Genomic DNA, 27,986 nt, shown 5'->3' with positions numbered 1-27,986 from the left:
TGGCTCCTTCTTTGTGTTTAACTTGTTAAATCTACAGTTTGCTTATCAAGAACAAAAAGCAGCTGACACTTCCCACAGAAGGCAGTTCTGGGCTTTCTCAGTGGATCCACAGGAGCTGTCAAAGAAAGTGCAGCCCTGGTGTGCTGACTGCCCACACTGCTTGCCACTGATTCACTCCCTGGCTCTGCTTTGGCCGCTCCAGCCAGATCTTTCCTAGACAAACGTGATCTAATGTGGTCAAACACTAAGTGGTGTGGACACAAGCCAGGCTACTGATCCCCAGGCCTCTTTCATTTAGTGGTCAAGATGTAGTTCTTGGTTCCTCTGGGAGGATTTCTCAGCAAGCCAGGAACTATCAGAACTCAAGACTTGGCTACTCATCTTTCACAGGTCTGTGTCAATATGGCAAGACTGAATTCTCTTGTGCGATTGGTCTTCTCAAAGAGAGGAAAGAGATGTGCAGGAAGGGTGTGTAGCATTGTGTGTGCGTGTGCACGTGCACATCTCCCCCTCTCTTTGTTTAGATCTCTGGGCATCACTCCCATGTAACCTTTGTTCTGCTTATGAGCCCTTCTGTTCTTATTTTGGCAACACACAAATATTTACTCATGTTCATAAACAATCACCAATTCTATCTTTTCAGGTAAAACATCAAGAGAGCATGGCTCACCTGGGTGAACGTAAATGGACTCACGTGTTCCCTTTCCTGGTGGTAGGTATTTACATATGTACATGTCTCTCAAGTGTGCACATATAACAGGGTTCTGCTTGGGTTCTTCACAACCATCTGTGAATCGTCATGGCAGAACCACAGATGACCTAGGGACTGAAGCCCGATGGAGTGATCAGTTTTCATTTAATAAAACACCTGGGCATATGCTGCTTGAACTGTGGCTGCTAGGGAGGAGGGGGAAAGAGGAGGATCCAGGGTGGGGCAGAGACAGAAGGTGATGGAAGCACTGATTAGCCTGTGTGTCATATGAAGCACAGCCCTGTCATGGTTGAGGCCTAAGGCAGTGCATTATCTTAGGTTGATGTAGTTGTCCATTGCAGTCACTTTTATGAAGGCTCATTAGAGCTGGGGAGTGTGAGGGTGCAAACTCAGGCATTTCCTTCTGCAGGAGAGCACAAGAGTTAATAGGTCAGGAACCACAGCTTTCAGTATATTAATGAGAGGCTGTGCCAACAAGCATGAACATCAGTGCTCTGAGAAACTCTCAGAAGGACCAGGTTGCTGAAAAATGCATCTGCTTCCATTCCACATAGTGTTACCACTTCTACTTCTGAGCTTTAGGGGTGTTTCACACTGCAGTGCTGGCCCTGCTGTCTGCTGAGCAGCTGGTCAAGGGGAGGGGGTGAGGCATGGAGAAGGAAAGCAGTGGAAGTGACAGTGCTCTGGGATGCTCTCTGGTGACAGGTCTCCCTGGTGTACTCTGCCAGTGCTGAATACTCCAACTGCGGCGAGAATGAATACTACAACCAGACCACAGGCATGTGCCATGACTGCCCCAAGTGCGAGCCGGGTGAAGAACCTTACATGGTAATTGCAGCTTCCTTTGCTGGTGGGGGACACATATCGAGCACCAAATGTGAAAAACAAATGCTTTGCTACATGGTGGTAATATATGGATAGGAAAGAAAATGAGGAAGGACAGGAGTGCTTCAGCAGGAGCGCTCACACTTGCGAGTATGCCGTGGGAGAAAGGCATCATGCGTGCACGCCACTAATCCACGTGCCAGGAGCAGCCTCTTAAAAGTGATACTGTAAAAGTTCAAAGGTAGAAAGTTCCACACAGAGTCTCTGCCAGTCTGTTCTCTTCTCAATAGTTGTTTAAAATCTGATGCTGCTGTTCCGGCATGGTGTGATAAATCGGTTAGTCTGGCGTGCTTGCTGGCCCCCCACACCAGCAATTTAGTTTTGCTCTCCCGCTAAGATATTTTGGCACTAGAGGAACTTGGATGTTTCTGCAGCATTTTAAATTATGGTTCCTAAGTAACCATTTGATTTACAACAGATAATTGTTGCTTATTAAAAAAAATAAATTACTGAAATCCTGTTTGGTTTTAATGGGATAAACATCCTATTGCAAACATTTCACACAGTTGGTAGTCCTGAACAAGGACGTTTGAATAATAACCAGTTGGTTTTAGTTTTATGTAATCTAAACGTAATGTTCAGCTGAGACATGTGAGTTCAGAGGTTACAAAATCTCATCCAAACATTGCCTTTTGTGATGTTCCCTCTGGGCTCTCCTAGCATGGAAGCTGCTGATAGCCCTGCTGCAGCTGTGTTTCTCCTGTAGTAGTCTCCTCCACTCTTCCATTTTCAGTTCGCCTTCTATCTAAGCAGCAGCTGAAAGTCACTTCCACGATTTGCTGGGCTAAGATAGAAGTAGCTATGGGGGGCCACTTACAAGGAGTATGATGCTCCAGTTCTCCCTCTCCAGCACACAGCATGCTGCATCCTTATATCCCTGCATGGCCTTTTTAGGACAGACACTAATGGGCCAAAAAATAGACTTCTCTCTCTTTGTGCTGCAAAGCCAATGAACCAGGCTATGAACATTCTCTTTTGCTAGAAGTTGGTGTGCAGCACAAGACTGCTTTTCAGTGACTTTGTGTTGTTGCAGACATGTGGATATGGCACCAAAGACGAGGACTATGGCTGCATCCCCTGCCCTTCAGAGAAGTTTTCCAGAGGAGGTTACCAGATATGCAGACGGCATAAAGACTGTGAGGGTTTTTTTCGAGCCACAGTCATGACACCTGGTGATCAGGAGAATGATGCAGAGTGTGGTCCTTGTCTCCCAGGGTAAGGACTTATCCACAGAGCCTTTGCTATACCCAAGGCACTGGAAAATACTTTCTTTATGTCAAAGTCTCTTGACAGCCTTTCTTCATGTCCTCAGCTGACTGTAGGGGAAATTATGGTGAATTATGCTTTTTTGTCTCTGGTAAAACAATACATTCAAATGTTTCAAAAGCATTGGTGAGTTTAATAAATCATAGAATGGTTAGGGTTGGAAGGGACTCTAAAGAAGATATCGTTAATCTTACTGAAACCTCACTGAAGAAATAGCTGTTTGGAACAACTAGAAAACTTTTTCTCTTACTAGAAGTGGGAAGGGAACAAGCACAGGTGTGCAGTGCCATTTTAAATGCTCTAAGAAATCCAGCTCAGACTCCATCTGTAGCTTCAGAAGGCCACCTTCTAAGGCCTACATCCTGCATCCTACAAATGAGCTGCATGAAAATGCCTTGGATACCCTGTAGGGTCTGTGCAGGCTCCTATCGTGTGTTTGGGAGCATAAAATGCCTCTTCTCCAGATGTGACCAGCTGGCACATTTGTCAGCAGTTGACAGCATTTGCTAACATAGATGTTAGGTGAGATTTACCAAGGCATTTTAGTCTCTAAGGATCCTTTCTAGCCAACAGAAAAGGGCCTAAGGAACTGCTAATGTGGTGTGTATGTGCTGTTGTTCAGATTCAAAACAAGTTTCAGGGCTGGCTGAAGGGGCTTAAAATAGATAGTGTTTACTAAGTCCATCTTTGTAATGGTATTTTATGCTCGGTATAATTCTGATAGTAATGGTGACAAAGATACATTGGATATGTTAGCAGTATATTCTCATCTGTATTATATTTGAAAGTCTGCAAACCGAAGCATACATATGCACTCTCAACATTTTTTTTGCTAGGGTGAGTAAACTCTAAAGCACAATCTCACCTTACATACCTTTGCAGTTTCTGCCACTGTGCCACTTTGGTTTAGGGAGTAATTCCTACTGGCATTTGGCTATTGTGCAGTTTGCAGATTCTGGATAACCTACACTCCTTATAGCGCAGAGAACCCTGTTAAAGAGGCCCTGCAGGCTTCCAGGTTTATTATATCAGTGAGTCTGTGTGAAATTTTCACAGTTTACAAATAAAATGAAGGACTTGTCTAGCTGCCAGCCAAACAGACTGATGATGTGATTTGAAAAGAGCTCCCTCTTGACTTCCCCTCATACATCATAAAGAGCAAGAAACTTAAATAGTGGCCACAGTTGCTATTTTGCAATTTTTGTCAGGACTAATGAGGTCACACAGGTGGGAGTAGGGTGCTGGCTGAAAATAATCAGCTTGCACAGCTGGTGCTTGGGGAGAAATCTCAGAACATCGTGTTTGCACAGGTGTAGCCTGTAGCAGAAACTGGCCTGCCGGAATTTGGCTGTGTGCCGCTCCTGTGCAGCTCTCAGGTCCCGGGATTGTTTGGCAAAGCCAGCAGTTAGGAAGAAATACCCTCAGTCCAAGCTTGAATAGATGGAACTCTCAAGGTAAACTAAACATGGGCTAAAACCAGCTCTGAAGCTGCCCTGACTCCTCATGCTACTTAGAGTCCTCAGAGTTTGCTCCTGTGTGATGGTGGGGGAAATGCAGACCCCCTGTGTCAGAGCAGAGAGCTGGTGAGTAGCTCAGGCTGATCTCCTTATTGCCCCCGGTGTCACAGGGACAGCCAGGCACCAGGGTGAGTGGTAGCTGGCAGAGGGCTCCCTTGCCTGGGCAGTAAACCTAAAAGAGCCCCTGAGTCAATATGAGGGGGACAAAAAAAGGTTTCCAGTTTCAGAGGACTGCTTCCATAACGTGCTGCTGATCTTCCCAAAGTAACAGCCCGCATCTGCATTTAGGTACATCTCATTCCTTTGCTATATTTCACCAGCTCAGTAAAGCAGCCCGAGGAAAAGATGAACATATGGCACATTCTGAGCAAGAGTTTTCAGACAAAATACCACTGAACTGGCAGCCTTTTCCAGTGGCTACAAGTGTCATCCTTTATACTTCATCTTAAAATAAGTGCTGGATAATTATATATTTTCCTTCTGGGTTGGTTTTTTTGTTTGTTTGTTTGTTTGTTTTTCACTCTTATAATCAATTTTAGGGAAGAAAGAGACCTTTGGTACAAGAGAAGGAGTCATCCACTGCTTCTCTGTCTTCCCTCCAATATAAAATAAAAATAGCACTGTTACACTTACAAAAGGATGCAAGACTGTGGCCAGGAAAGATTTTAAGGGCTTAGCTCTGAAGCAGTGATCCTCAAAACCAAAGTCCAGTTGCCAGTGAACTCTAGAGGTACCTAGACTGAAGCTCCTGGGACATTGCAGGCTTTGTTCTCTGCTCCTGCCCAGAAGCTCTTCCATCATGCCAAATAGGACAGGTCAAGAATGTGGAAATTAGGTGTGAGTCAGACTATTTCCCTCAATGGGATGATCCATTAGGTGTTCCTGGAGTGTAATTGAGATCACAGCTAACTACAAGCAGCCACAGCAGGTCAGAGCAAGGGTCCCTTCAGCCTGGTCATCTGTCTTCTTTCAGTGGTTACCACTAGTTGAAACCCATGGAGGAGTAAGAACAGGCCAAGTACATAAGATACATATCCCTTATGCTGCCCCAGCACCTATTTTCATCTTGAATTAAGTCCCCAGTCTCCTCACAATGTAGAATTGCAATGGGATAATTTTCTTTCTAAATGTAGTCAGAGGTGCCTCTGCTGCTGAGGCTTTCCCTTTTCATGTGTTCCATACTGCCAGCAAATCCACATTCAATTCTCCTTTGGGAGATGTTTTAAGAGAAGCAGTGAACTCTCATTTGTATTCTGGATGAAAAGGTTTAGCCAGTGCATTTCTAATGAAATTAAGACTCCCCACACCTCCACCCCGTTCTGAATGAGGCAGCAGGTGCCTTCACCCATGTGCTCACCAACTTCTTGCTGTCTCTCCACAGACTGTCCCCTGCGGAGAATGGCACTCCCCTGCCCTCCTCCACCTCCTGCCCTAGTCCCAGGTGCCCTGGTCCCTGCAGGACAGCAGACCTAAACTTGGGTCCAGGTCCCTGAGTGTGACATGGCACCACCAAGGATAGCCCAAGATAAACCACCATGGTGCTAAGCAGGAAAACAAGTCCATTTTTCAGTCTAGCTTTTACTCTAAGGTTTTGCCTGTAACACTTTCAAACCTGAGCCTGGCAGGTGCCAAGGAAAGAAAGAATGAGTCTCATAGTGTAAGAGTAATACTGTGAAAATTCATTATTTCGTTACTGGGCCACTTCTTCTCCATAGTTAGTGACATAAAGTGATCAGATATGTCCGACCTTGCCTTTAATATCTGATGCACTGAAACGTAACCAGAAACACAAGTCTGTTGCCAGTGTTTCATGGGGGTGAATCACTAATGTTTGCAGCTGCAGAGTTTCCTACTCAAATGGGTCAACAGTTGCCTACCCTGAGCATCCTCTTTGATTTTCTTTATATGTGCTACACCATCCTGCATTGTGGTGAAACCCTAAAATTATTCCACCAGCTTGATTTAATTAACTGTTGGAAGGATTGTTTGCCTTTCCTAAACCACCACAGCTATTAGACTGTGGATCCTAACTGTCCTGTATTTTTCTTCATATATTTATATGTATCTTTGACATTCCACTCTTTTGTTTTGTGGTTTGGCGATCTTTTCCTGCTTATTTATTAGCTGCTTTACAACCTGATATTACATAGGCCCCCATAAGAGAGGAGGATGAAGTTTTGCTTGTGAGAGAAGGGCAGAGTGGCAGATGGGGCACAAGAGACATTTGAGGGGAGGAGTGAGGGTGCATCTTTTAAAACCAGTAAGAAATGAGGAACCATGTTCAGTTCACCTGCTCTCTGAGGTTCCTCCAGTCCCTGTATCTCCCTTGCATCTCTGTGTACTCCATTTGCTGGTGCTATATCCCCTATCTGGATCATTCATTAGTACACCAACTGATTTTGATGAACAGTTTCAGCAGTGATTTCCTAACAATACATACATTTTCCAGAAAAAAAAAAAAAACCAACCCAAAACTATACTGCACATGCATAGACAGGTACATACGAGCAGAAAACAGATTCCTCATTGTATAAAGTGTTTGTAATGTTGAGTACCTGTCTGCACAGAATGGATGATGAATTTATTCATCTCTTCATTAAGATCTGTAGTCATTTACAAGTGATTTGTAAAGACATATCCATAACATCAACTGTGTGATGTTACATCAACATATGTATGATTTTGATGCAATTTACTCATTAAGGTGCATGTGGATCCAACTCTTGCTTAGCCAATTACCTTATTCCAACACTAACTTTATTAGCAGCCCAGAGGTTCAAATCATGAAATTCAAATTCCTTCACACTGTAATTCCATTATCAAGGACTAACTTATAAACAATACAGCAAGGAGGTAAAAAAGCCCAAACCAAACCTGTAAAACCTAATCTGCTTTGCCTTGTAAGGGTGGTGATTTCCTGTATTTTTTATTATGATTTGGCTCAGGTTTGGTTCTAACATTACGGAGATTATTCATATGGTGTTTGTGAATAAAATCAGCCAACCATATCCAACTGGTGCTCTTGCTTGAAAGATTACTGCTTCAAAAAATAGCATTCCCATATTTTGAAAAATCTTATTTTGGGGCATGCTGTAAATTGCAGCTTGAGCTCAGCAGGGAGAATAAGGTTGTTTTAGGCAGTGTTACCACTTCTTGTCATGTCTCGATGTTTGATTAATTACCTTTCAGGAGGAAAGGAAGAATTGTCTCTATTCGGACGATTAAAAAAAAAATAATAATCTTTGCATCACATTGCTTATAAAAGTTTTTTCTTTTAATGATTTTATCTCCATATAATTGGTTGCTGCTGAACCATGCTCAGTTGTAGCATATTAATTTACACTGTTTTGCCTCATCTTGCCCTTCATTGCAGTTATTACATGCTGGAAAACAGACCTCGCAACATCTACGGGATGGTTTGCTACTCATGCTTGTTGGCGCCTCCTAACACCAAGGAATGTAAGTGTTCTGCCATTTCTATGCATTTCATCTGGTTTTGACTTTAAATCATCTGGTTTTGACTTACAATCATCTGCAAGCTCAATGTGAAGTCTTTCGGTGATGATAATTATGTTCAAACAATAAGCCCAGCTCCAGTAAAGCAATTTCTCCTTCTAACTAGCCTTGCCAGCAAAGGGAGGGAATGCTGATCATCTGAGGAGACATCAGAACCTTTGATTTAGGACCTGCTATTGTTCATTTGTGTGCCAGTTTTCATCTGTTAAGACATCCCATGCAGGATTTATTAGGCTTGATTAACCAGTAGGTGCAGGAAGTCTCATATCTGTGTATTTTTTAATTGACTTTCAGTTCACCCGAGAAGAAAACATGGAACAGTTTGTAGATCAAGTAGAAAGTGCACTGCCCCTTCTCACATCCTTTGGCTTCAAAGTGATTCAAGGGTTGATATTGCTGTGTGGTGGTCAGCACTGATAAGAGTTAATTCTGTAGATTTCATTGACAAAGAAGCTGTAGTTTGCTAATCGAAAAAGATCATGTATGTATGTGTGTGTGACACCCTAGAGGTACCTGTTCCTTTGCATGCCATGTGCATGTGTAATGGCATATCCAGCCTCATGCCATGGGGAGGAGGGACAGCCCTGCACCAGCTCTTTAATGCAGAGGCAACCCCCCAGAAAACTGCTTTCTCCTTTAGGGGGCAAAGAAAGTGAGAAAAAGAAAAAAAAAAAGGTTCTTTCTGAATGACCAGATTACTTCCACACCCCCTCAGAGAATCTGGAGAAGATCAGGAGAAAAAGCTTTAAAAAAGACCAAACCAGAAACCCAAACAATAAAAAAACCCAGACAAAACCTAGCAGTTCTCTCAAGAAACCTAATGCATCTAAACCCAAAATCCTGTCCATGTTCTGTACTTTTAGAAGTCTTTGCCATGAAAAGTAATTGCAATATTTTGCCTGCTTGATTTGAAAGGAGGAGTTGACATGAAAGTCCTTGAGCATTTATTTTTGTGTACATAAATAGCAATTATTCTGTTCAGATGCTGCTGAACTGTTTATCATTGGTGGTCTGCTAGTCACTTCAAAAGAGGATAGGTCATGAACAGCTACCACCTTTCCTAAAGTGCAAGAGGGCATAATGCTGGGGCATAATCACCACCTCACAGAGCTCCTGGTGAATGGTAGCAGTCCAGAAGGAGGTATCTCCCTGAGCTCTCTGCATGCAAAGTGGCAGGTCTGTTGTACAGCTGCTCACCCCACTTGGCTGCAGTAACCCAACCTGTCCTGAGACAGCAGGACTGGGTGAGGGCAGGGTGAGAGTGATTTTGATAAGATAACATCTGTATTAGGAGGTGAGGTAAGGGTGCCAGGGAGGACCCAGATGTGAGATATGGGAAGAAGGTGGAGAGGTAAGTCAAAACACAAGGGCAGGAATGTCGTGTTTTAACCCCAGCTGACAGTCCAGCCTCACAAAGCCACTCACTCTACCCACTGGCTAGGGAAGAGAATAGGAATGGTAAGAGTGAGAAAACTCGTGGGTTGAGACAAAAACAGTCTAATAAGTAAAGCAAAACCCACACACATCAGCAATGCAGTACAAGGAGTTCATTCCCCACTTCCCACAGGCAGGCAGGTATTCAGCCATACCCAGGAAATCTGGGCTACATCACACATAATGGTGAGCTGGGAACACAAACACCATCACTTTTTGAATGTGCCACCCTTCCTCGTTCTTCCCCCAACTTTATATGCTGAGCATGACACATATGGTGTGGGATATCCCTCTGATCAGTTGGGATCAACTGTCCTGGCTCCTTGTGCATACCCAGCCCCCTCACTGGTGGGATGAGGTGAGAGGCAGAAAAGGTGCTGCGTAAGCGCTGCTCAGCCGTGATGAAAGCATCCCTGAATTATCAACACCTTTTTGGTCACAAATCCAAACCACAGCCCCATACTAGCTACTATTAAGAAAATTATCTGTACTCCAGCCAAACTCAACACAGGGAGTCTTAGTGGGAGTTGAGGGTGTATGGTAAAAGGATGCAGATGCACCTGGCTGACCCACTGGTGGGAACAGAATTCTGCCTGCTGCTTGCCCATAGCTGGAAATTACTCCCTTCCTCAGCTCTGATTGTCTCAAACACATTCTGAAATGGGGTTTTAATAGTATCAGACATGTTGTAACTTAATGATTTGGCGAGGCAGAAGATCCTAGGGCTATTACTCAATTAAAAAAAAAAAAGTCTTTGTCTTTTGTAGGATATCTGACATATGTCAATATGACGATGTGTCATTTGTCCTTCTGTAAGGAAAGATGAATGGCCCAACTGATTACCCATGTGCAATTTTTTACTTGACAAACACAGAATAAATATATGTTATCTTTAGGAGGAATTTAGGCAGGGGCATAAACTGACAAATTGGGTATTAAGGTAGAAGAAAATATTAGGCCTAGAAAGACTAAAGATTTCCATTTTAATCAACTCCATGAAACCAACCATTTGATTACAAGAGTTAAAAAACCAGAAAAGCATCTTAAAATCCAAATCCCTCAAATCACTAAGCTCAGGTAATTTGGCTTATAATGTCTAAACCTCTGGACCCCATTTGGAATGGCCACTTCCCAATTCATAGGCATTAATTTGTACTCCGGATGGAAAATCAGCCTTGCTGCAGGAACCTCTTGTTGCTATGGCAGGCAGTGTAAAATCTGGTATTAGCAGATGATCTTTTTCACACATTTTACTGTCATCAGATTATACCAGTCAGAGCAGGGAAGAGATGGCATATCAGTAATGCACAACTGTGGAATTTTCTGAGGTTTGCAAATTACAAACTCATGTTACGTATGCTCTGAGCACATAACCTTAACACAAGCACGTGGTTTCTGTCATATGAAGGATAATACCAGCTTTTTGGTAGGAATGCTTCCTTTTTGCAGAACCACCTCTGATCTTTGACCGGCTGTCATGATGGAGGACCCAGAATGAAAACTTGAAATGGCCCCAGGAATCTTCTGTTCCTTTCTCGAGACTCCACAATAGCATTGAACAGCATTCAGGAACTTAAACCCCAAACTAAAGGGTTGCCTCTCCCTCAGAGATCCTATTCTGGAGAAAGGTGACCCAGCAGGTCACAAGGAAATGAGAACGCCAAATTACTTAAAAATAGGAAGCTCAGGGTGACAAGCTCTGGCTTTGCACTTCTAGACAGAAAAAAGAGAGCAGATAACTCCTGTTTCAGGCCTTTGCTAGTGCTGGAGAACAGTGGTGCTCTCCTTAGCTGAAAACAGTCCTTGCTGGGAAAGTGCTGGACCCGTGTGTTACAGAGGGCCAAGTCTGGGAGTGCGTACCCCTGCATGGAAACTTGCTCAGAGTGTTTGTCTGGCAATACATTTTATCTGGCAAAAAAGTATTTGGGTTTGATCAAGGGGTAAAAAAATGTCTTTCAACTCCAAGAGTGTGCTGTGCAACTTTCATCTCATATACAGTCAGTAAAACTTGAAATGGCAGAGGAAACAAGGTGAACACTCCATGCCCCAGCATCTGGAAACATTAGTGAAAAAATGACTGGGAATGAGGACTGAGAAAGAAATTCCTTGATGGGCCTGTGTCACCTTTTTTTTTTTTTTTTTTTTTGAGAAATAAATAGCACAAAATAGCATGGAAAGGAGGGGAAGGAAAGGGAGACACTTTTCAAAGGTGAGAGGTTTAATTGAGGCACTGGACTGAAGGACAGGAGCAACAGTTCTGCAACCTGGGACGAATAACAAACTTCAGCAACAGCTTGTGGGCACTGGGCACATACAGGATGTGTGTTGTGGAGCAAGAAAGCTTTTTCTTACTGGGAAAAGGGTAAACATCACCATAAAGACTACAGTTTTTCCTATCTTATGCACTGTGAAGCAGCTGTGTAAGATTTCTGGCCTCTCATGCAGTTCCCTCATGCAGTTCCCTCAAGTCTCCTGTGTAGGAACCTCTATGCTAAGCACAGAGGAGCACAATGCCAAAATGTCAAAGGTGTGACATTTCACTTCAGCTGTGCATGAAGCAGAGCAAGAGCTGTCAGTCCCCTGTGCTGACACTAAATTGGGATTTGATACCTCTGTGATAAATAACAGCACTGCAAGAGGCAGGGGAGGCAGATTTCCCATGGAAATCAAAGAATGAAGGTAATGAGCACCAAAACACTCTTAAGATGTGGCTTCCCACAGTTAATGGTGCTGAATTTTCTGTCAGCACCTCTGGAACTGGAGTCACTTCAGGCCGCTGACTATGTAGGGTGTTTTTGTTTTGGTTGTTTGGTTTTTTTTAATCCAGCGTAAGAGTATATGTAAAAGACAGAAGGTTTAACCATACATGAAGTTTCTCTGGCAGAGAGGTAGAGTTGCTGCTGGAAGAGATATTGTTTTTTAGCAGCTGAAACTCTCAATGAGTTTATCTCTACTAACTCCCTCTTTCTCTTCAAACTTTAATATCTGCCACTTCAGTTCAAAAATGCTGAAGGAAAACAAAATCAAATCCTGCTACAAAAACTTTAGGAACGTTTACTTTGCAGTTGGATTTACACAATTACATCAAATATGCCAATCCTTTTGCATTTACAAATTATTGATCCAAGGAACTTCAGCAATTGATTAAGGTTGGTTTTTTTTTTAATCTACTGTATATATTCATAGGTGTGTATAGGAATAAAATACTCTATTTTTTTATTTCACCTTTTTTGCTGGTTTTATATATGTAAACAATTACAAACCTGAGTAAGTTTTTAAGTCTCACATCTACCAGTGATGACTTGGGAAAATTAAAAAAAAAAAAAAAAAGGAAGAAGAAAACAAGAAAAACAATAAAGGAAAACATATGTGGTCAAGTTATTTTTTAATTACCAGAGAGCAAATGACATCTAGAAACAGAAAATATCATTTTTATTGTTGAATTATTAGAACTTCAAAAAGAACTAGACAATTGATGGCTTCGTGTGACGAGCTGACATCAGGGAGCACATCCACACTGTGTACTGAAGACTGAGAAATCAGCCTCCTTAATTGAAGTGATTAAAACAAACAAGCTTAATGCCAAAACCACTTGTGTTAGTGAAAATAATTCTTTCAGAGATTTTTAATTTAACTCTTCGTTCTTTGCAATATCACTAATTTCCTTTCCTTGCCAGTTTTGTCCTTTTGTAATAAGGACAACATCAGGACTTTTTTCCTTCTGTTTCAAATTACACATACAAATGAATAGGCTTGTTAGCTGGAGCTAACAAACTTTTCTTTCTCTTTTTTATTTTCTTTTGGGTTGTTTGATCTCTGAATACCCCTTTCTTCTTCACATGTGTAATGGGAGAAATGTTAAAGGCCGTGCTTTATGACTCACTATTGGTATGGCCTGATTCTCCTTCCTTTACGGTTTGTCTGTGTTAGGGAAGGAACTCAACCTTAACACAAAATTGGCCAGCCTCAGCTTCAAGGGGAGGGATCAGAGAAGAAAATATGAGATTTGCTGTCTTCAGCTGCTGTGAAAGCTGGGCTGAGGTATCACTCAGGAGAGCATCTGGTCCTGGTGGTTACTCCAATGACTTTGATGTTTTCACTGGTGCTGGAGCTGCAGCTCCCACAGTGAGCATCTCCTGCCCTTGGAAGACATTGCAGGTTTCTGCAGCATTGCTCTGACTGGGCTCAGGTGCTGCTAAACCTGCAGAACTGCAGCTTTCTACCACCCATAAAGGTGGGCTGGCCACCAGGACAACGGAGAAATGGGACCTTGGTGCCTAGTGGGTCTGTTCTCTTCCTTCTGATGCTGTGAAGTCATGGTAGTAGGGTTTAAAGAGCAATTATCCCCTTCATGTTGCACACAGAAAGAGGTGATAATATGGAATTGCTGGACAGAGGCTTAGTTCATGGAGTGTGTGCCTATGACCTTCCACTGCTGTGCAATGATTAGAGCTCCTGGTGAATCCAGATTGTCAGACTAAGACCACATGGCCTATAACTGTCACTGCTTTCCTGCCCTGACAAAATAAAAAGGGAGAGAAATAAAACAGTGAAAGACATTACAGAGAGCACAACAGCCTAAAATACTTCCTTTTATGTGTCCTGGCTGCTTACAGGAGATTGACCAGATTGAAAATAAAAGTCTAGGGGAACTTTCCTATCACCATTTTTAGAAGTTTAAATCACAGTAATTAATTTACTTCATGCTCTTTCTGGTGTAATAACTACCTACACTAACTGAAGAATCTACCTGTGGCTCCAGAAAATATTAGAGGAACTTATTTTGTAGTTTTCTGTATTTACCCTGAAAAGACAGTAAAATAAAGGGCACTCATTGCCCAGGATATGCTCTGTTATCGGTGATTTGCAATATTTTCAGAATTGGTTTATGTTTGGTTACCAAAGTCATATGTAAACACCTTAGAAAGCAGCTTGGCTTTGACAGCTGCTTTAGCTTCCGTGACTTTCCAAGTGCATAGGCATTCCATTTGAAGTGTTTTTTCCTTAAGTTTGAAAACAAACTTTTCATGTAAGTACCTGAATACAGATTTACATTAATTTGAAAATTCTGACCTCTGCTTTCTACATATCTAGGTCTTTAGTTATGATTAGGTTTAGTTAAAATCTAGTTTTCAACTACTTTGTCAAACATAAACTTTCTATCTTGATTGAATTTCAATTTTTTCAATAATTTATTTTTCGTCTTATATTTAAGGCTGTTAATTATTTATTTGCATGTGTGCTTTATCTTACTTTACGTCCATAAAACAGTCTCGATGATGGCACTCACTGGTTGGCTGTGCCATTCATAACTGGACCATGGCTGTGAGAAGAGGGATGCTTCAGGAGAAAGCAAGCTGCACTCAATGGCAAGAAATAGATACATACACAGACACAGATTTTTTTTAATGCTTATTTGAGGATCACTCTGATAGTTTGTTGTGTACACACTTTGGGGATTTTTATAATGTTATTGGGTATTAAATAAACTAAAAAAAAAAAAAAAAAAGATCTGTTGCTAACTATGAGCAGCAGTCCTTTGCATGACCAGTAAGCTGATACCCACAGCAGCTTATGTCAGGAGCACATATGGTCTCCTACTGCACCAGATTTTATTCACTCACCAACACTTGCAAGAGGGCATATTGGTAAGACCTCCTTTCCCTTTGCCCTCCTCTTCCTCTCAGAAATCTGGTAGTTTTGTTTTTCACTTCTCATTTTATGTCTGTCTCAAGATACAAGGACAACTCTAATAGTCTGTAACATAAAGCAGAAAGGTTCATTGAAACAACAACAAAAAAGTATTTTATTGCCCTGCATAGCAATTTAAATTAAGATATCTTTTGAGTTAAACCCCCAAACATTCAAATGGGAATACAGATTCAATTGTTCTTTTAAACAATAAGTATGGAGGGTTTTTTTATTGAAACTGTATTTAGAGTACAAAAAAGTTACAACTAAATCATAATTCTTTGAATAAAAACATTTATAATGCAAAAGTTGACCAACCATCAGTGATAAACTTCTTTCCTAATGTCTTCATCACATTCCTACAGTATTGCTTATAGGTGTCCAGGAATATAAACCACTCTTTTGCACAGCTATATTACAGCCATTGGTCTTTTTTTTTTTTTTAAATAGAGTTGTTTCCATATGTTGTGCTGTAGCATTTCAGGATGTCTCTGCCTGAGCTATATGTAAGTCTTTATAGATTATGTGTCATCTATATTGGAACCAGAATTAATAATGCAGTTGGGATACAAAACTGGATGTGCACAGAAACAACTGACATTGCAGTCATGGTGTGGTGTTGGGCTGGAAAAAGCAGCTGCTATGAGTTCTGTTTCTTTTTGCTCACACACAAGTGATATAAACTGAAATTCCACAGAAGCTGGCATTTTTGGTTCCTCTTGCAATGCAGGTGCACAAATTGGCACTTTCTTCTAAGCCACATCTAAAGAAAAATCTTGGCTCATAATGGATATGCCAAAATTTGACAATAGGCTTAAAATATGCATAATGACTAACTCCCACCTAGGTATATGCAAAAGGCCATCACATTCTAGCACCAGCCTTGATTTTGCCAGGATAGGCACTACAGAACAAATGATGTGCATGCAAAGAACATTCTGCACGTAGGCTGTTCCCATGCAAAGAAAATTCTGCACGTAGGCTCAGGAGCTCAAGGTGCTCACTCATGTGCACAGGCGAGGTTTGTGTGAATGTGTGCACATGTGTGCCTGGTATGGGCAATGTGCTGTGCCCTGAAGTGGGGCAGAGCTGAGTGAAGTGTGACGATGGTGCTGAATGAAGAATGGATGACCTTCCTCCTTACCATTCCTGTTCTGTGTGCTGCTGTGTGACTTCCCATCTTGAAAGGCTCTACTGCCTTTCAGCAGATGGATGGAAAGCACAAGGTTAACAATATCAAGCAACTAAAAGATTGATTAGGCAGAAATACCTCAGTGACTACATATTTCAAGTGAAGGAAAGAGAGGCGAGTTTGATAAAATTCCCTCATGGGGGAGGTGAGGTGGAGCTTGTTGGCTAAAGTGCAGGCAGACAAAGCAGCAGGGCTTGCCTGTGTTCACCGAGAGGCAGCCTAAGAGGAGCTATTGTTAACTTGTTGCAGCTTGCAAGCACCGTGTAGAATCACAATTGGCTGTAATTGCATTGCCAGGGCAGGCTGCAAGAACAGGCGTGGGCCTGGTAGTTGTGGACATGAAGGAAAGTATCAGACTACAGCACCGGCTATTTACTAAATTTCCTCTGTTGTCCAGCCATGATGAGTAAACACATAGGTCACGACAAAGGATGATTCACTTCAGATTTATGAAGAATTGCTGAAACTTTTACAAATTACCTGTCCTCAGTATCCACTACCTGCAGATGACATCTTCATTTGCTGATCCCTAGATGGTCTACTGCTGCATTGCAGTTCCTGGAGCTCCTAACTTCTTTTTAGAAGAAATTCTGTCACAGAGAAAGGACCAGGGGGAAGACTTATGTAATCTGGCTGTCATTTGCATAATATGAAAAGCATCTGAATTAATAAATTAGTATATTTAAAACTCTATGAAAACACTCAGTTTGAAAAAAATCCCAATTATAATAAATTAATCCATATCCTTCCAACAAACGATGTTTGAAAGAAGTTTTATCATTGTTAAAGAAAATTTCTTTTGAAGACACCTGCAACTCATATTTTGTGGCCACTTCAAGTGTACATTTCTCATTCACTACATGCAGCCATGTTTTATGTTAGGTAATACTTTTTTTTCATTTTTAAAAAGCCATTTCTCCTAATTTGAAGAATGTGTATATTGCTTTGTTCTTAACCATTGAACATTTCTCAGACCATTCCAGACCACTTAATTTCCTGTCAGGTTTACCTGGTGGATTTGGTTTCTTCAAATATTTACTTGGTCAAAAGAATGGCACAGTGAGCTCTCATCTGCTCTAGTTGCCAAATTAACTTGTGAAGCCATGTGCTGTGCACACCTTACCAGATGACTGTGACAGTTTTTTACCTTTAAGTCTGCTGAATTATCATTGGATTTTTTTCCATAGACAGCTAATATAAAGCAGGAGGGATTTCATACCCCTTCCAAGACAGAAAATGTTTTTCAGTGGCTGTTGACAGCATCTGTTTGCATTAGCTGCTTACCAGTGGCATTAAAGTTTATTTGAGAATGAAGAGAATGTCTATCCCCAACCCTAATATTTCTGTTCTGATTTGGAATACTACGTCACGACAATTCTATGTGAAAGACTTATTCCAAATAGTATGCAGTACTGTCTGGTATTGTTAAAATATATTAATTTATGACTTGGTTTAATGCTTTGAAATCTTGGCTTATGACACCAACTGAAAAATTAACTTTTACCTTATGTAGAATTTAGACATGAAAACCCCTATTGGACACTCTTACCCCTCTGCCAGCATAAAGTATGAAAAGTTCTTAATTTTACTGTTTTAGTGGATTTTCCTTCTCCCCAGAATGTATATTTGGACTGACAGTAGGAATCATAAGAAACATACTGCCTGGTTACATTACAGGAAATTTTAATATTCCCTTTTGTGACAATACATCTCCATGGAACAGAAACGGACATTCAACAATGCTATTTGTCACCTTTACTTGGTTTTCCTGTGGGGTTTGCATACCATCACAGCTTCACAATGATGCTGCTAATGAAGGATGCTTGTGAGAAGCACTAGTCTGATGAATCTACATGAGCTGACTCTGAGCTGAGTCTCAGAGCCTGCAGTTGCAAATAATGGAGGAGGGGGTGGTAAATGGTTTGAATCATCAGCTGAATCTGGAAAACTTTCTGCTACCCAGGATAGATCTGTAACATAGGAATCTATTTATAACAGTTGGCTCTGCTTGTGTCTGAAGATGCTTGGGTGTCTTCTAAGTTCATAACTGTTCAGGATCTTCGACTTCTTCCACTCCCTCTAGACACTATGCAAAAATGTAGTCAAATGTAGTCAAAAACGTCAATTTGCAACTTTCAGCATGCCAGTGATGCATATTGGGAGTAGTGACATCTCAAAAAAAGACCAGTTCATGGGTTCTTTGCTAATAAACGGGGAATGCAATCAAGCGAAGGAAAAGCACTTTTTACTTGAGCCAACATATTCCTTTGACTGGACAAAGTAACCATGGAAGTTTATGGCATTTCTGTTTGTATTGCAGGTGCAGGGGCTAACTCTGGCATTTCAGCCATTTTCCCAAGTACCTCTGGCACAAGCACTTTCTCGCCTTACCAGCATGCTCACAAAGGTAAGAATGCACTCAGAAAGTTAATTTAGGAGCTGATTGTTTTGAAAAGGGCATCAACAAAGTGCAACCAGACTGAAAATATCTACTGTGGTTTTCATTGCCACTATTTCTGGATTTCTAAAACTGCTGTTAGAAATAATTCAGAATTCATTTTTATTTCTTAGTTAATCAAAACTGATGTTTTAGTTAGCTGAACATAAAATGGATTTGAACTGTACTCAATAATGCCAGCAGTAAATTTAGCTCATTATTTGTAGCTATACAGAAATGGCACTCTGTCTCATCAAAAGCTTAGCTTAGAAGGGTGAAAAGAATTCAATGCACAAATATGGTCAGTCTCTTATTGAGCTAACATAAACAGTTCTCCAGCATGATTGTTAGGTTTTTAAAATATGTCAACCTGAAAACACACAACAAGAAAGATGCAGTTAATGAGGCACTGGCAATGCTGATCTTATTGGTATTGTCTGGAAACATGGTTGCGAGGGTCATGTTTTCAGAAAAATAAAAGTTTTCGTGCATTTTAGCATATCTATAGTTTTTTGCATCCTTTTGTGGGTTTTTGATTCTAGTCTTTCACATCCAAGTTCCATTTCTGAATACCTTCACATAGCTTATTTTAAATTCACCTTCTAGCCATGCTGCGTTAAAGTATCTGTTAGAAAAACATCAGTTCTTCTACATGTGCATTGTGTTCTTTTAACTGCAGAGCTTTTGAGGCAGCCATACAGTCATTTTAGCTCTTATTCCATTTGCATATTTACCTTTTTTTTTTTGTCTTTTCAATCCTTATTCCCAGAATGCAGTGTTAGAAAGGCTGCTGCTCTTGCTTACGTATAGCTTTTATGTTATTAGCAGATAATACAATTTCATACACGTTGTCTCTGATGGATCATGCCATCAAATATTTTAATGAATACTGCTAACTTGCTAATGCATAAATATAGAATTACTGAAAAACTGTTAGTTAGTTTGCTTTTGAGATGCAACACTAAGTTTTTCAATTCTTAATAAGTAACCAAGACTCAGATTAACCTAAACTAGTATGCAAGATATGTGTCAGAGCAGACTGCAAACTGTTAACTACTCTCTGATCCTAAGAGTTGCTCCTTTAAGAAAATATTATTTTCATTTATTCCAGCAGATCTTTCAGGACAAGGACATCTGGCTACAGCTCTTATAATTGCCATGTCTACCATCTTCATAATGGCTATTGCCATTGTCCTCATCATCATGTTTTACATTGTAAAAACAAAACCTTCTGCTCAAGGTAATTGTTCAGCAGGTGAAATTTTAGCTGCAAATGCTGGTTTTGGATAGCTTCTGAGAATAATTCGTGGTTTATTTTTATATTCTAGCCTGTTGCAAAAGCCACTCAGTAAAAAATGTCGAAGCTCAGGCTAACACACAAGAAGAGAAGAAAGAAGTGCAAGGTATACATTTTTTTAGTTTTGCTCTTTTTATCCAAGACAACATTGGGTTTAAATACTCTTAATACGTTTCTCTTAAGAACAATTTCTCCTTTGAATTGTGTAAAACCCACATCAGTTTACTAAAGAATTGTCTATAATAGTTTTTTTGTACTACCAGAATGTCACTTAATCCTCTGATAGCAATTAAAAAGTAGGAGAGAGATTTATGATCGCAGTAAAGTTGCCAGCAGAACCAGCTCCTGACACAAAGCACTGGTTTGGAAACTCCTCGCCTATTTAAATTTCTTTAATTGTTGATCTACAGATAACGTTGTGATATTCTCTGAGAAAGAAGAGTTTGAAAAACTTACAGCAACTCCAGCTAAGGCTGTCAAAAGGTGGGTAAAAGATAAACATACTGCCAGTTTAATTGAAGTGGGGGAAGGACATGATCACCATCCATCCTGGTACAGTGGAACACATGAAGAACAAACTTGATGGATAGGTTGCTGCAGCAGGGCAAAGACTAGGTGTCTTAGCAGGTTTTTCCTTCTCCAGTTTCTGGGACAATGGCAGACATCACCAAAGATAAACCTGTGCCCTCCCCAGTCCCTCTGTGACCAACTCATTAGCTCACTCAAATGGCCTTAGTAAGGCTCCCCTTCCCTTCCAGGCAGGAAAAGTAAAAACAGCTGCAGCAGGTCTTTTCCATGACATCATCTGAATGACACAGTGTTGTAGTTTTCCTCACCTTGTCTCTGCCTGGCAGCCAAACCTGCCCAGGTAACATGATTATGGTGGGGTAAACACTGTCCTCATTTGGAAAATCTCTCTATAAAAGGATTATTGCAAACTATGTGTGACTGTGTTACTTGGTGGGCATTGTACATACACCCTGGGCTGCAGAATGCCATTACTTTCACTGGATTTCAGAAGAAATGCATTTTAAAAAATGGAAGACACTTCTATTCAATTAATTCTTAGATAGGAAAATGGAGATGACTGGAGTCAATCCATGACAGGCTTCACTAAGATAACCATATCCTTCATTTTACAGTGAAAATGATGCATCTTCTGAGAATGAACGACTTTTAAGCCGTAGTATGGATAGCGATGAAGAAGCTGCAGTTGACAAGCAAGGGACCCCAGAGAGATGCTTATTATCTTTAGTGCATTTGGCCAGAGATAAATCTTCTACAAGCAATAAATCAACTGGGGTAAGGCTATTTTGAGATTTAAAAATTTAGAGCATTTTTCTATATTGTTTTGAAGGGAAAAAAATATACAAACTATCACACACCCCCTCAAATGCACTGTAGTGTAGACCAGACTGATTTAAAAGAGCTTCTCCAGACAAATTATTTGTAGAATCACCTTTGCATACTGACATCTATGTACATATATATGGTGCAGGGATGATAACTAGATTTTCAACCAGAGTAATAACTTCACTTTTCTCTGTATTATATTTTATAGTCTAAAGAAAGAAACAACAAAAACAGCAACCCCCCGCTATGGCTAATGCTAATAAAACTATCCCAAATGCTACATTTACTGTGAAAGATCCCTGACAATAAAATAATGTAGCAGAATGACTGGATTCAGCTGACAGTGTAGCATCTCAGTACCTTGACCCAGCTGCATCAGTATTTCCACAGCACAGATTCTCAGTAATATCCGGTGTTGTGCTTGGTTTTCATGCATAATTCTGAAAAACACACAAATGTTTTGAAGGTCGTTGCTCTGAAGGACACTGTAAACCACTGTTTGTTTTGCTGTGGAAGGTCTTTGCTTCTTCCTGCTTAGTGTGTACTGCTCAGGGCTTTTTATCTCACTTGGAGTATTTTAAGGCATAGTTAAGGCCACACCTCACCCACACAACTTTTTTGTTTGTGTTAACATGAAACTGTTCTTAAAAAGAAAGTCTCTGCTCAGATATTTTTTTAGTACTTAAAAAAATGGCAATAGCTAGTACAAAATCACATACAATCATATCAAACATCAAATATCATTTAGGAATAAAGAAGTTTGAAAATGTATCTTTTCATGTTTGCATGTTCTAAATTGCTGGGATGGTTCAGCTCAAAATTTCTAAAACAGCTCACTTTTCAGCTTAGTCCAGACACACAAAGTCTCAACACAAGTGAAATGGTTTTGTAGTTGTAAACTGCTGTGACTGTCTGAAAATAACTTCCTACTCCAATGCTCACATTCTAAAATTCAGTTTTCTGAGGTCTGTAAAAATATCCAACTTTATGATAACTTCCGTAAGCACTGGCTTGAAATAGGACAACACACCTTGGGTAGGCATGAAATCAGAACATTTAATAAGAAGCATCTTACCTTCTAAAGACTATATATAATAGATATGTTCTCCAGAATCATTTAGGTAGATATCTCATAAGCACACCTGAAGCATGAACTATTTCTTCTAAACCTTCTGGAAGAAACATACTTCTCACAGACGGAAGACTGCTGACAAGGCTGAAGACAGACTTTTCAATGAAAGTGCAGATTGCATCAAGATCCTCCACTCCATACCTAAGATGTCACAATAAAGCCACTTGCCCAAAGTTAGAAAAGCAGTAATTTGCTTCAGGCTGGAGATTAAGTAACATGACTAGCACAGGAAAGAGTATTCAGTAGCCATTGGACAAGGATAAAGAAAGTCTTGCTGTTAACCAAGTCTGCTTTTTCGTAGTTAAAACAAAATCCATTTGCAAATAGCTACCACACAGAGGATCATCAGGCTAAACATCACCTGTTTACTTTCAGCATAAGGTTTACAAACCCTCCATCTTCTGGCTCTGGTAAAAAGAGCATCCTGCACAGTTCTTCACGGGCATGGAATTGCTTAACCTCTCTCTTTACCCTAAAAGTGAGGGGAGAATGAAAATAATGATCCAGTAGTTTTCTTAAGAGGAGTTTTAATAAATCCTTTTAAAAGAAAATTTCCTGTTTACAAGGTTCTAAAACAGCTAATCCAAGCCCACAATAGCAACACGACTGATTAAGCACATGTAAATGAAACTAAGAATATGGGAACAACAATCGGTGTCTGGATTGCATTGCCCTGCAATACAAGACAGGCTTCGGGTGGAGCAGCCACTTTGTGGTCTCCAGCTGCAAGTCTATTAATCCAAGTCATTCATGTGTCTTGCCCTTTAGAGCCCAAATAAAATAAGGAAAATCTTTCCACAAAGCAAAATACTGAAAGCAGAGCTTTTTTTTCTAGCCTGGTTTGCTAGAAAAAAAAAGTGACAAATTTGTGGAGATAATGCTAGAGTCCTGTCAAAAAGACAGCTTCTCAGAAAGCTCAGTCCTAATGAGAGCTGGCACAAGGAAGAAAATTCCAGTCCTTGAGAACTCATGACATTTTGACATTTGTTTTCACTCACACTGAGTGAGGATACTTTTGCTAAATGAAACTATATAAAAATGTCCAATTTTGACTTAAAAAATGTCAGATTTTCATTCTGAGATTCTTTTTTTTGTCAAAAATGACTGGACCACCCTGGACCTCAGATTTTTCCTTTTCAAAGCTTCACTGATTTATTTTTTTTTTAATCTATCTGTAAAATGTTTCAGATTTATGCAATCATCATTGAATCAAAGAAATTACAGTTAATTAGTAATTAACTAAGTAGTTATATATCAAATGACAGAAAGTAAGATCTCCTCCTCTACAGTCCTCTTAGATCACTGGAAGAACACAATTTCAGTCTGAATTTAATTCTCTGCAGCCAGTCCTGAGCTGGTTTACCTGGACATCCCTACAGTAATTGTCTGCATGCATGATGCTGGTTTTGTCCTCATTCTCAGGAGTTTGCTTTGGTCTGAAAGCAAAACAAAATAGATGAACACTTGAAGCAGAAAAGCAATTGCTCTCAAAAAAGGCTAGAATTTGGAAAGATCTCTAGCAGTGGCAAGTGAAATCAGAAGTACATTTATGCTTCATGGAATAATGGCTGTGTCATTTTCTTTGAGGGACCCTCGAGGACACTGTGTGATAACCCCTACTACCATGAAATGAAAATGTCCCACAGATTTTCCACTTCTGTCTGCTAGTTGTTTACTTTCATGACTGAAAAACTAATGAAATCAAACTTTTCTCATTTAGATTCAAAGTCGAAGGAAAAAGATACTTGACGTGTATGCCAACGTATGCGACGTTGCAGAAGGTGAGTGCACAAAACTTGCACCTGTATTAACAGCATGAAATTAGGTCATGAAATAGTGTTTGCTGTAAGACAAGAAAGGCCTCTGCCTTTCTATGGAAATAGTCCCAATCCAGAAAAGACACTCTGTAGCCAGATTTGTACTCACTCGCCACGGTGCCCTGATCCCAGAGCTGTCTAGGCCCTGGTCTTGGGCTGGAGGATGTCACAACTTCTCTACAGTCATGTGCACAGATGGAGAGCAGGAAGAGTTGTGTTGGGCTGTGTTGGGACACACATGCAGACCACGTTGTGAAGAAGCACTCTTGCACATTCCCCATCTAGAGGAAATCTGTTTATTTAGTTTATTTAGCTAACAGATAGAAAATAGTTCCAAATATGGAAGTGTCATTTAGGGAGGGTCAGGGCTGAGGGTAAGACACACTGCTGCTCTAAATGGTGTCCCACCTCTCAAAAAAAAAGGTGGAGTTTCCAAGTTTTAAGTGTTTTAACCATGTTTAGCATGTGACTACCTGAACTGTTTCAGAAGCCAAATTCCCTGCAGAACAGTAGACATGACTGTATTTACTTCCCACCACACACACACTTCATGTGCACATGTATGAGAGTATTCTGTGGTTCAGTGAGCTCTGTCTCCCACCAAATTATTGCTGTTGAGTAAGAAGTAGAGAAACTACAGAAGTGAAAAGCTGTAGCTGATTCTCTCCTCTATTCTCTGACCATGAATACAAAGAATATATGTCCAGGAAAAAATAGCTTTTTCCCCACAGGATGAATGTTAAATCCTCTCTAGGGATTCAGTGACAGTAATGACAGTGGAGCACTTGCAGGGACTTTTATGCTTGCATCTGGCATCATTGCTTCACCTCACTTCTGGCTTTCCCACAAGGGCAACTTTCAATTACAGACATGTTTCAGCAGCTGCTGGTGACAGTCCTGGGGAAGGGTCAAAGCTGTCTCTCAAGCTCAAACATTGTGCCTGACGTGCAGAGGTATATTAATGGGGCTGCTCACTAGGGATACAGTTACAATATGCTGTTCCTAACAGCTAGTAAATTGTTGAAGGAAGAAGCAGAGCCATGGGAATTCAAACAAGCCATCTAATACTGCTTTCCCAGGCAACTGTTTACCCTAATTATTGTACCCTGAAGAATTAATTTGATAATATACAGTAATAACTTTGGAGTTAGACATACCTATCATGACCTACCACTTAAAGATTTTAGCTAACAGTATAATCTGTAGTATTTTAATAAATGTCAACACTCATGCCCAGACCCACCTGACAGTGCACGCCTCCCTTTACAGGTCTGAGCCCTACAGAGCTGCCATTTGATTGCCTGGAGAAGACCAGCCGAATGCTCAGCTCGACCTACAACACAGAAAAAGCCATAGTGAAAACGTGGCGCCACCTTGCCGAGAGCTTTGGACTGAAGAGAGATGAGATAGGCGGTATGACAGATGGTATGCAGCTGTTTGACCGCATCAGCACGGCAGGTTACAGTATCCCAGAACTGCTAACCAAACTGGTACAAATCGAGCGCTTGGATGCTGTTGAATCCTTGTGTGCAGATATTCTGGAGTGGGCACAAGCAATGCCAGCTCCTGAACCAGCAGGGACATCCTGACATGCCTGCCTGGGACCTGCACTTCACATCATCCGGAAGAAGTGTGATTCCAGCAAGCACACAAAGACTATGGACAAAAGACCATTGATGTTTCTTCTGCGTAATTGCTCCTGATAGCGAATGGGAAGTCCTTCTCTTTGACTTCTAAAAAAAGTGAAGTTACACATTTAGAAAAATAAGAACAGAAATCTTCCAAGAAGCTTGGTATGAAACATGTCAATAAACAAAATTATCATATTAACCAGTTACTGATAATAAGTGGACACACAAACATCCATTTTGCAGTCTGTATTATAAGGGCAAATAACCCTGCTGATCCCCTTCCTGCCTGGCCTTCCAGAAAGGCATTGAATAACTCTCTGAAAATATTCCTGTCTCTTAGGACTTCATTCAATGGTTTAATGGTTTAATAGTTACAGTCAGAAGCAGTACCACAGCTACAGTGTCAATTAATACACATGAGGCACGTACATTTCTGTCTGCTCCAACCAATTTCATTTTCTATGCTTACTATGAGTTTGTTGAGTCTAGAAGTATGTCCATAGATGTATATACACAGTCCCCAGATTTACTAACTATACTATATGAAAAAAGAGTCACCATAACTTACAGGTTGAAGTCCTTCAAAACAATGTACATAATGCATGTTAATGCACTCTTGGTCCATACTGACATTTCAGAAATTGTAAATTCAAACTTGCTGAGGACAAGCTGATTAGGCAAGTGGAAAAATTCGTCAGTCACTCCTTGCAAGTTGAGAACAAGTTCTTTTCTTCTTTGCTGTTAAAAAATAAAACCAGAACCTCCCAAAAAAGAAGAAAAAAATGCACCTTGTCCACTACCATGAAAAATGTAATTTTCAGGTAGTGACATCTACATATCAAATTATATTCCAAGCAGAGGAAATTCAGACAACAGTGGTGCACATGTGATAGTATGAACATAAAGAGCAGATTTCTTTAGAGACACTTTAGGTGCATAGGAAAAATGTTTTTTAAATGCTATACTCTTGTAAGCCTAGCCATAAGCACAGAATCCACCTGTGAAAACAAACTCATGTGGAAGGTAAAGCATTATTGTGAGTTTGTGTATAACAAAAGTTCAGCTAATTTTTTTCCTTTTAACTAAATCTCTGATTTTCATGGTTAAAAATTCTCTAAAACTCATTCAGACCACAAGTCAATTTCTGTTACCAAGCCTATTTGCCTAATTTATAACTAAAACAGTGATGGCAGATTTCACCGAGTGCAACCACTAAATTAAGAGATGTGTCAATTACAAAGCAATACTTCTTAAGTTCTGAAGTGCATGACTGAAAAAAATGCTATTAAAAATATTAACTATTAACCTGAATTTAACAACCAGTGTTCCATTGCTTAGTAACTAGATCTTACCTATTATAGTATTATAATTGTGCAGAACATTTAGTATCACCCTTTAACATCTATATTTAGCATCTTTTCAGCACTTGATTTGTATAGCAGAGGAAGTACATACAGCAACATAAAACCTATCCCTGTAATTCTTCTTCTTCCCCACTTTCTTTTGCATCACAAAACACTCTTCATTAATTTGCATATGCCAGATTTTATGAGAATTTTGATTCTTAACAAAACATCAAGCTGCATTTATTTGAACGTTTAACTAGTTGACTGATATTGAATTTAAGGGTGAAATTCTTGGTGTCTTGAAATTAATAACAAATTCATACAGACTTCAACAGGCTTCAATAAGATTTCTAGATCTGCTGACAACTCAGCAATCTTCAAGATTTTCAAGAGTCTGAATCTGCAGTTTTTACTACTGCTACTAGCATAAAATAAAAGGGGGAAAGAAAAAAAACCCATGAAGATTCTATTTTTCTTGTGCCAGTGTGTAACTACAGTGTTATTCAGTGGACTGCCTCTTAAGTGTGTCATTTATACTACACATCATTTAGAAGATACAAGGTAAAGAAGATATAAGAATCCTCTTTTCTATGTTTATTGGGCCATGAAAAGATAAGAGTTTTGAAATCGATGGTGCCAATGTGAATACAGACTATTTAACATTATTTTATTTAGTATACAGTATTTTTATTGTTACACAAAAGATGTACAGGAATGAAAATCAATCCTGTGGATCTTGCCAAAGCTTACTTTCTAATAA

The 27,986-nt window shown here is 40.2% G+C and overlaps 1 protein-coding gene across 1 annotated transcript in view; it reads left to right on the top strand.

Moving 5' to 3' along the window:
* EDAR (ectodysplasin A receptor) overlaps positions 1–25,881 on the top strand; it is a 58,956-nt gene extending 33,075 nt beyond the window's left edge. The window contains exons 2-12 of the mRNA XM_050331231.1: positions 644–712; positions 1,418–1,540; positions 2,631–2,812; positions 7,754–7,839; positions 18,534–18,620; positions 19,762–19,890; positions 19,979–20,053; positions 20,358–20,430; positions 21,090–21,249; positions 24,153–24,213; positions 25,519–25,881. Coding sequence (XP_050187188.1) covers positions 644–712; positions 1,418–1,540; positions 2,631–2,812; positions 7,754–7,839; positions 18,534–18,620; positions 19,762–19,890; positions 19,979–20,053; positions 20,358–20,430; positions 21,090–21,249; positions 24,153–24,213; positions 25,519–25,838 — 1,365 coding nt within the window. The 3' untranslated portion in view covers positions 25,839–25,881. The remainder of the gene's footprint in view (positions 1–643; positions 713–1,417; positions 1,541–2,630; positions 2,813–7,753; positions 7,840–18,533; positions 18,621–19,761; positions 19,891–19,978; positions 20,054–20,357; positions 20,431–21,089; positions 21,250–24,152; positions 24,214–25,518) is intronic.
* The last annotated feature ends 2,105 nt before the right edge of the window (positions 25,882–27,986 follow it).

The sequence above is a fragment of the Myiozetetes cayanensis genome, unplaced genomic scaffold (genome assembly GCF_022539395.1).
Source record: "Myiozetetes cayanensis isolate MyiCay16 unplaced genomic scaffold, myiCay2020 scf5-8, whole genome shotgun sequence".
In the NCBI taxonomy this organism is placed as follows: Eukaryota; Metazoa; Chordata; class Aves; order Passeriformes; family Tyrannidae; genus Myiozetetes; species Myiozetetes cayanensis.
The sequence above is the reverse complement of the archived record's forward strand: the minus strand, read 5'-3'. Positions and strand labels throughout refer to the sequence as shown.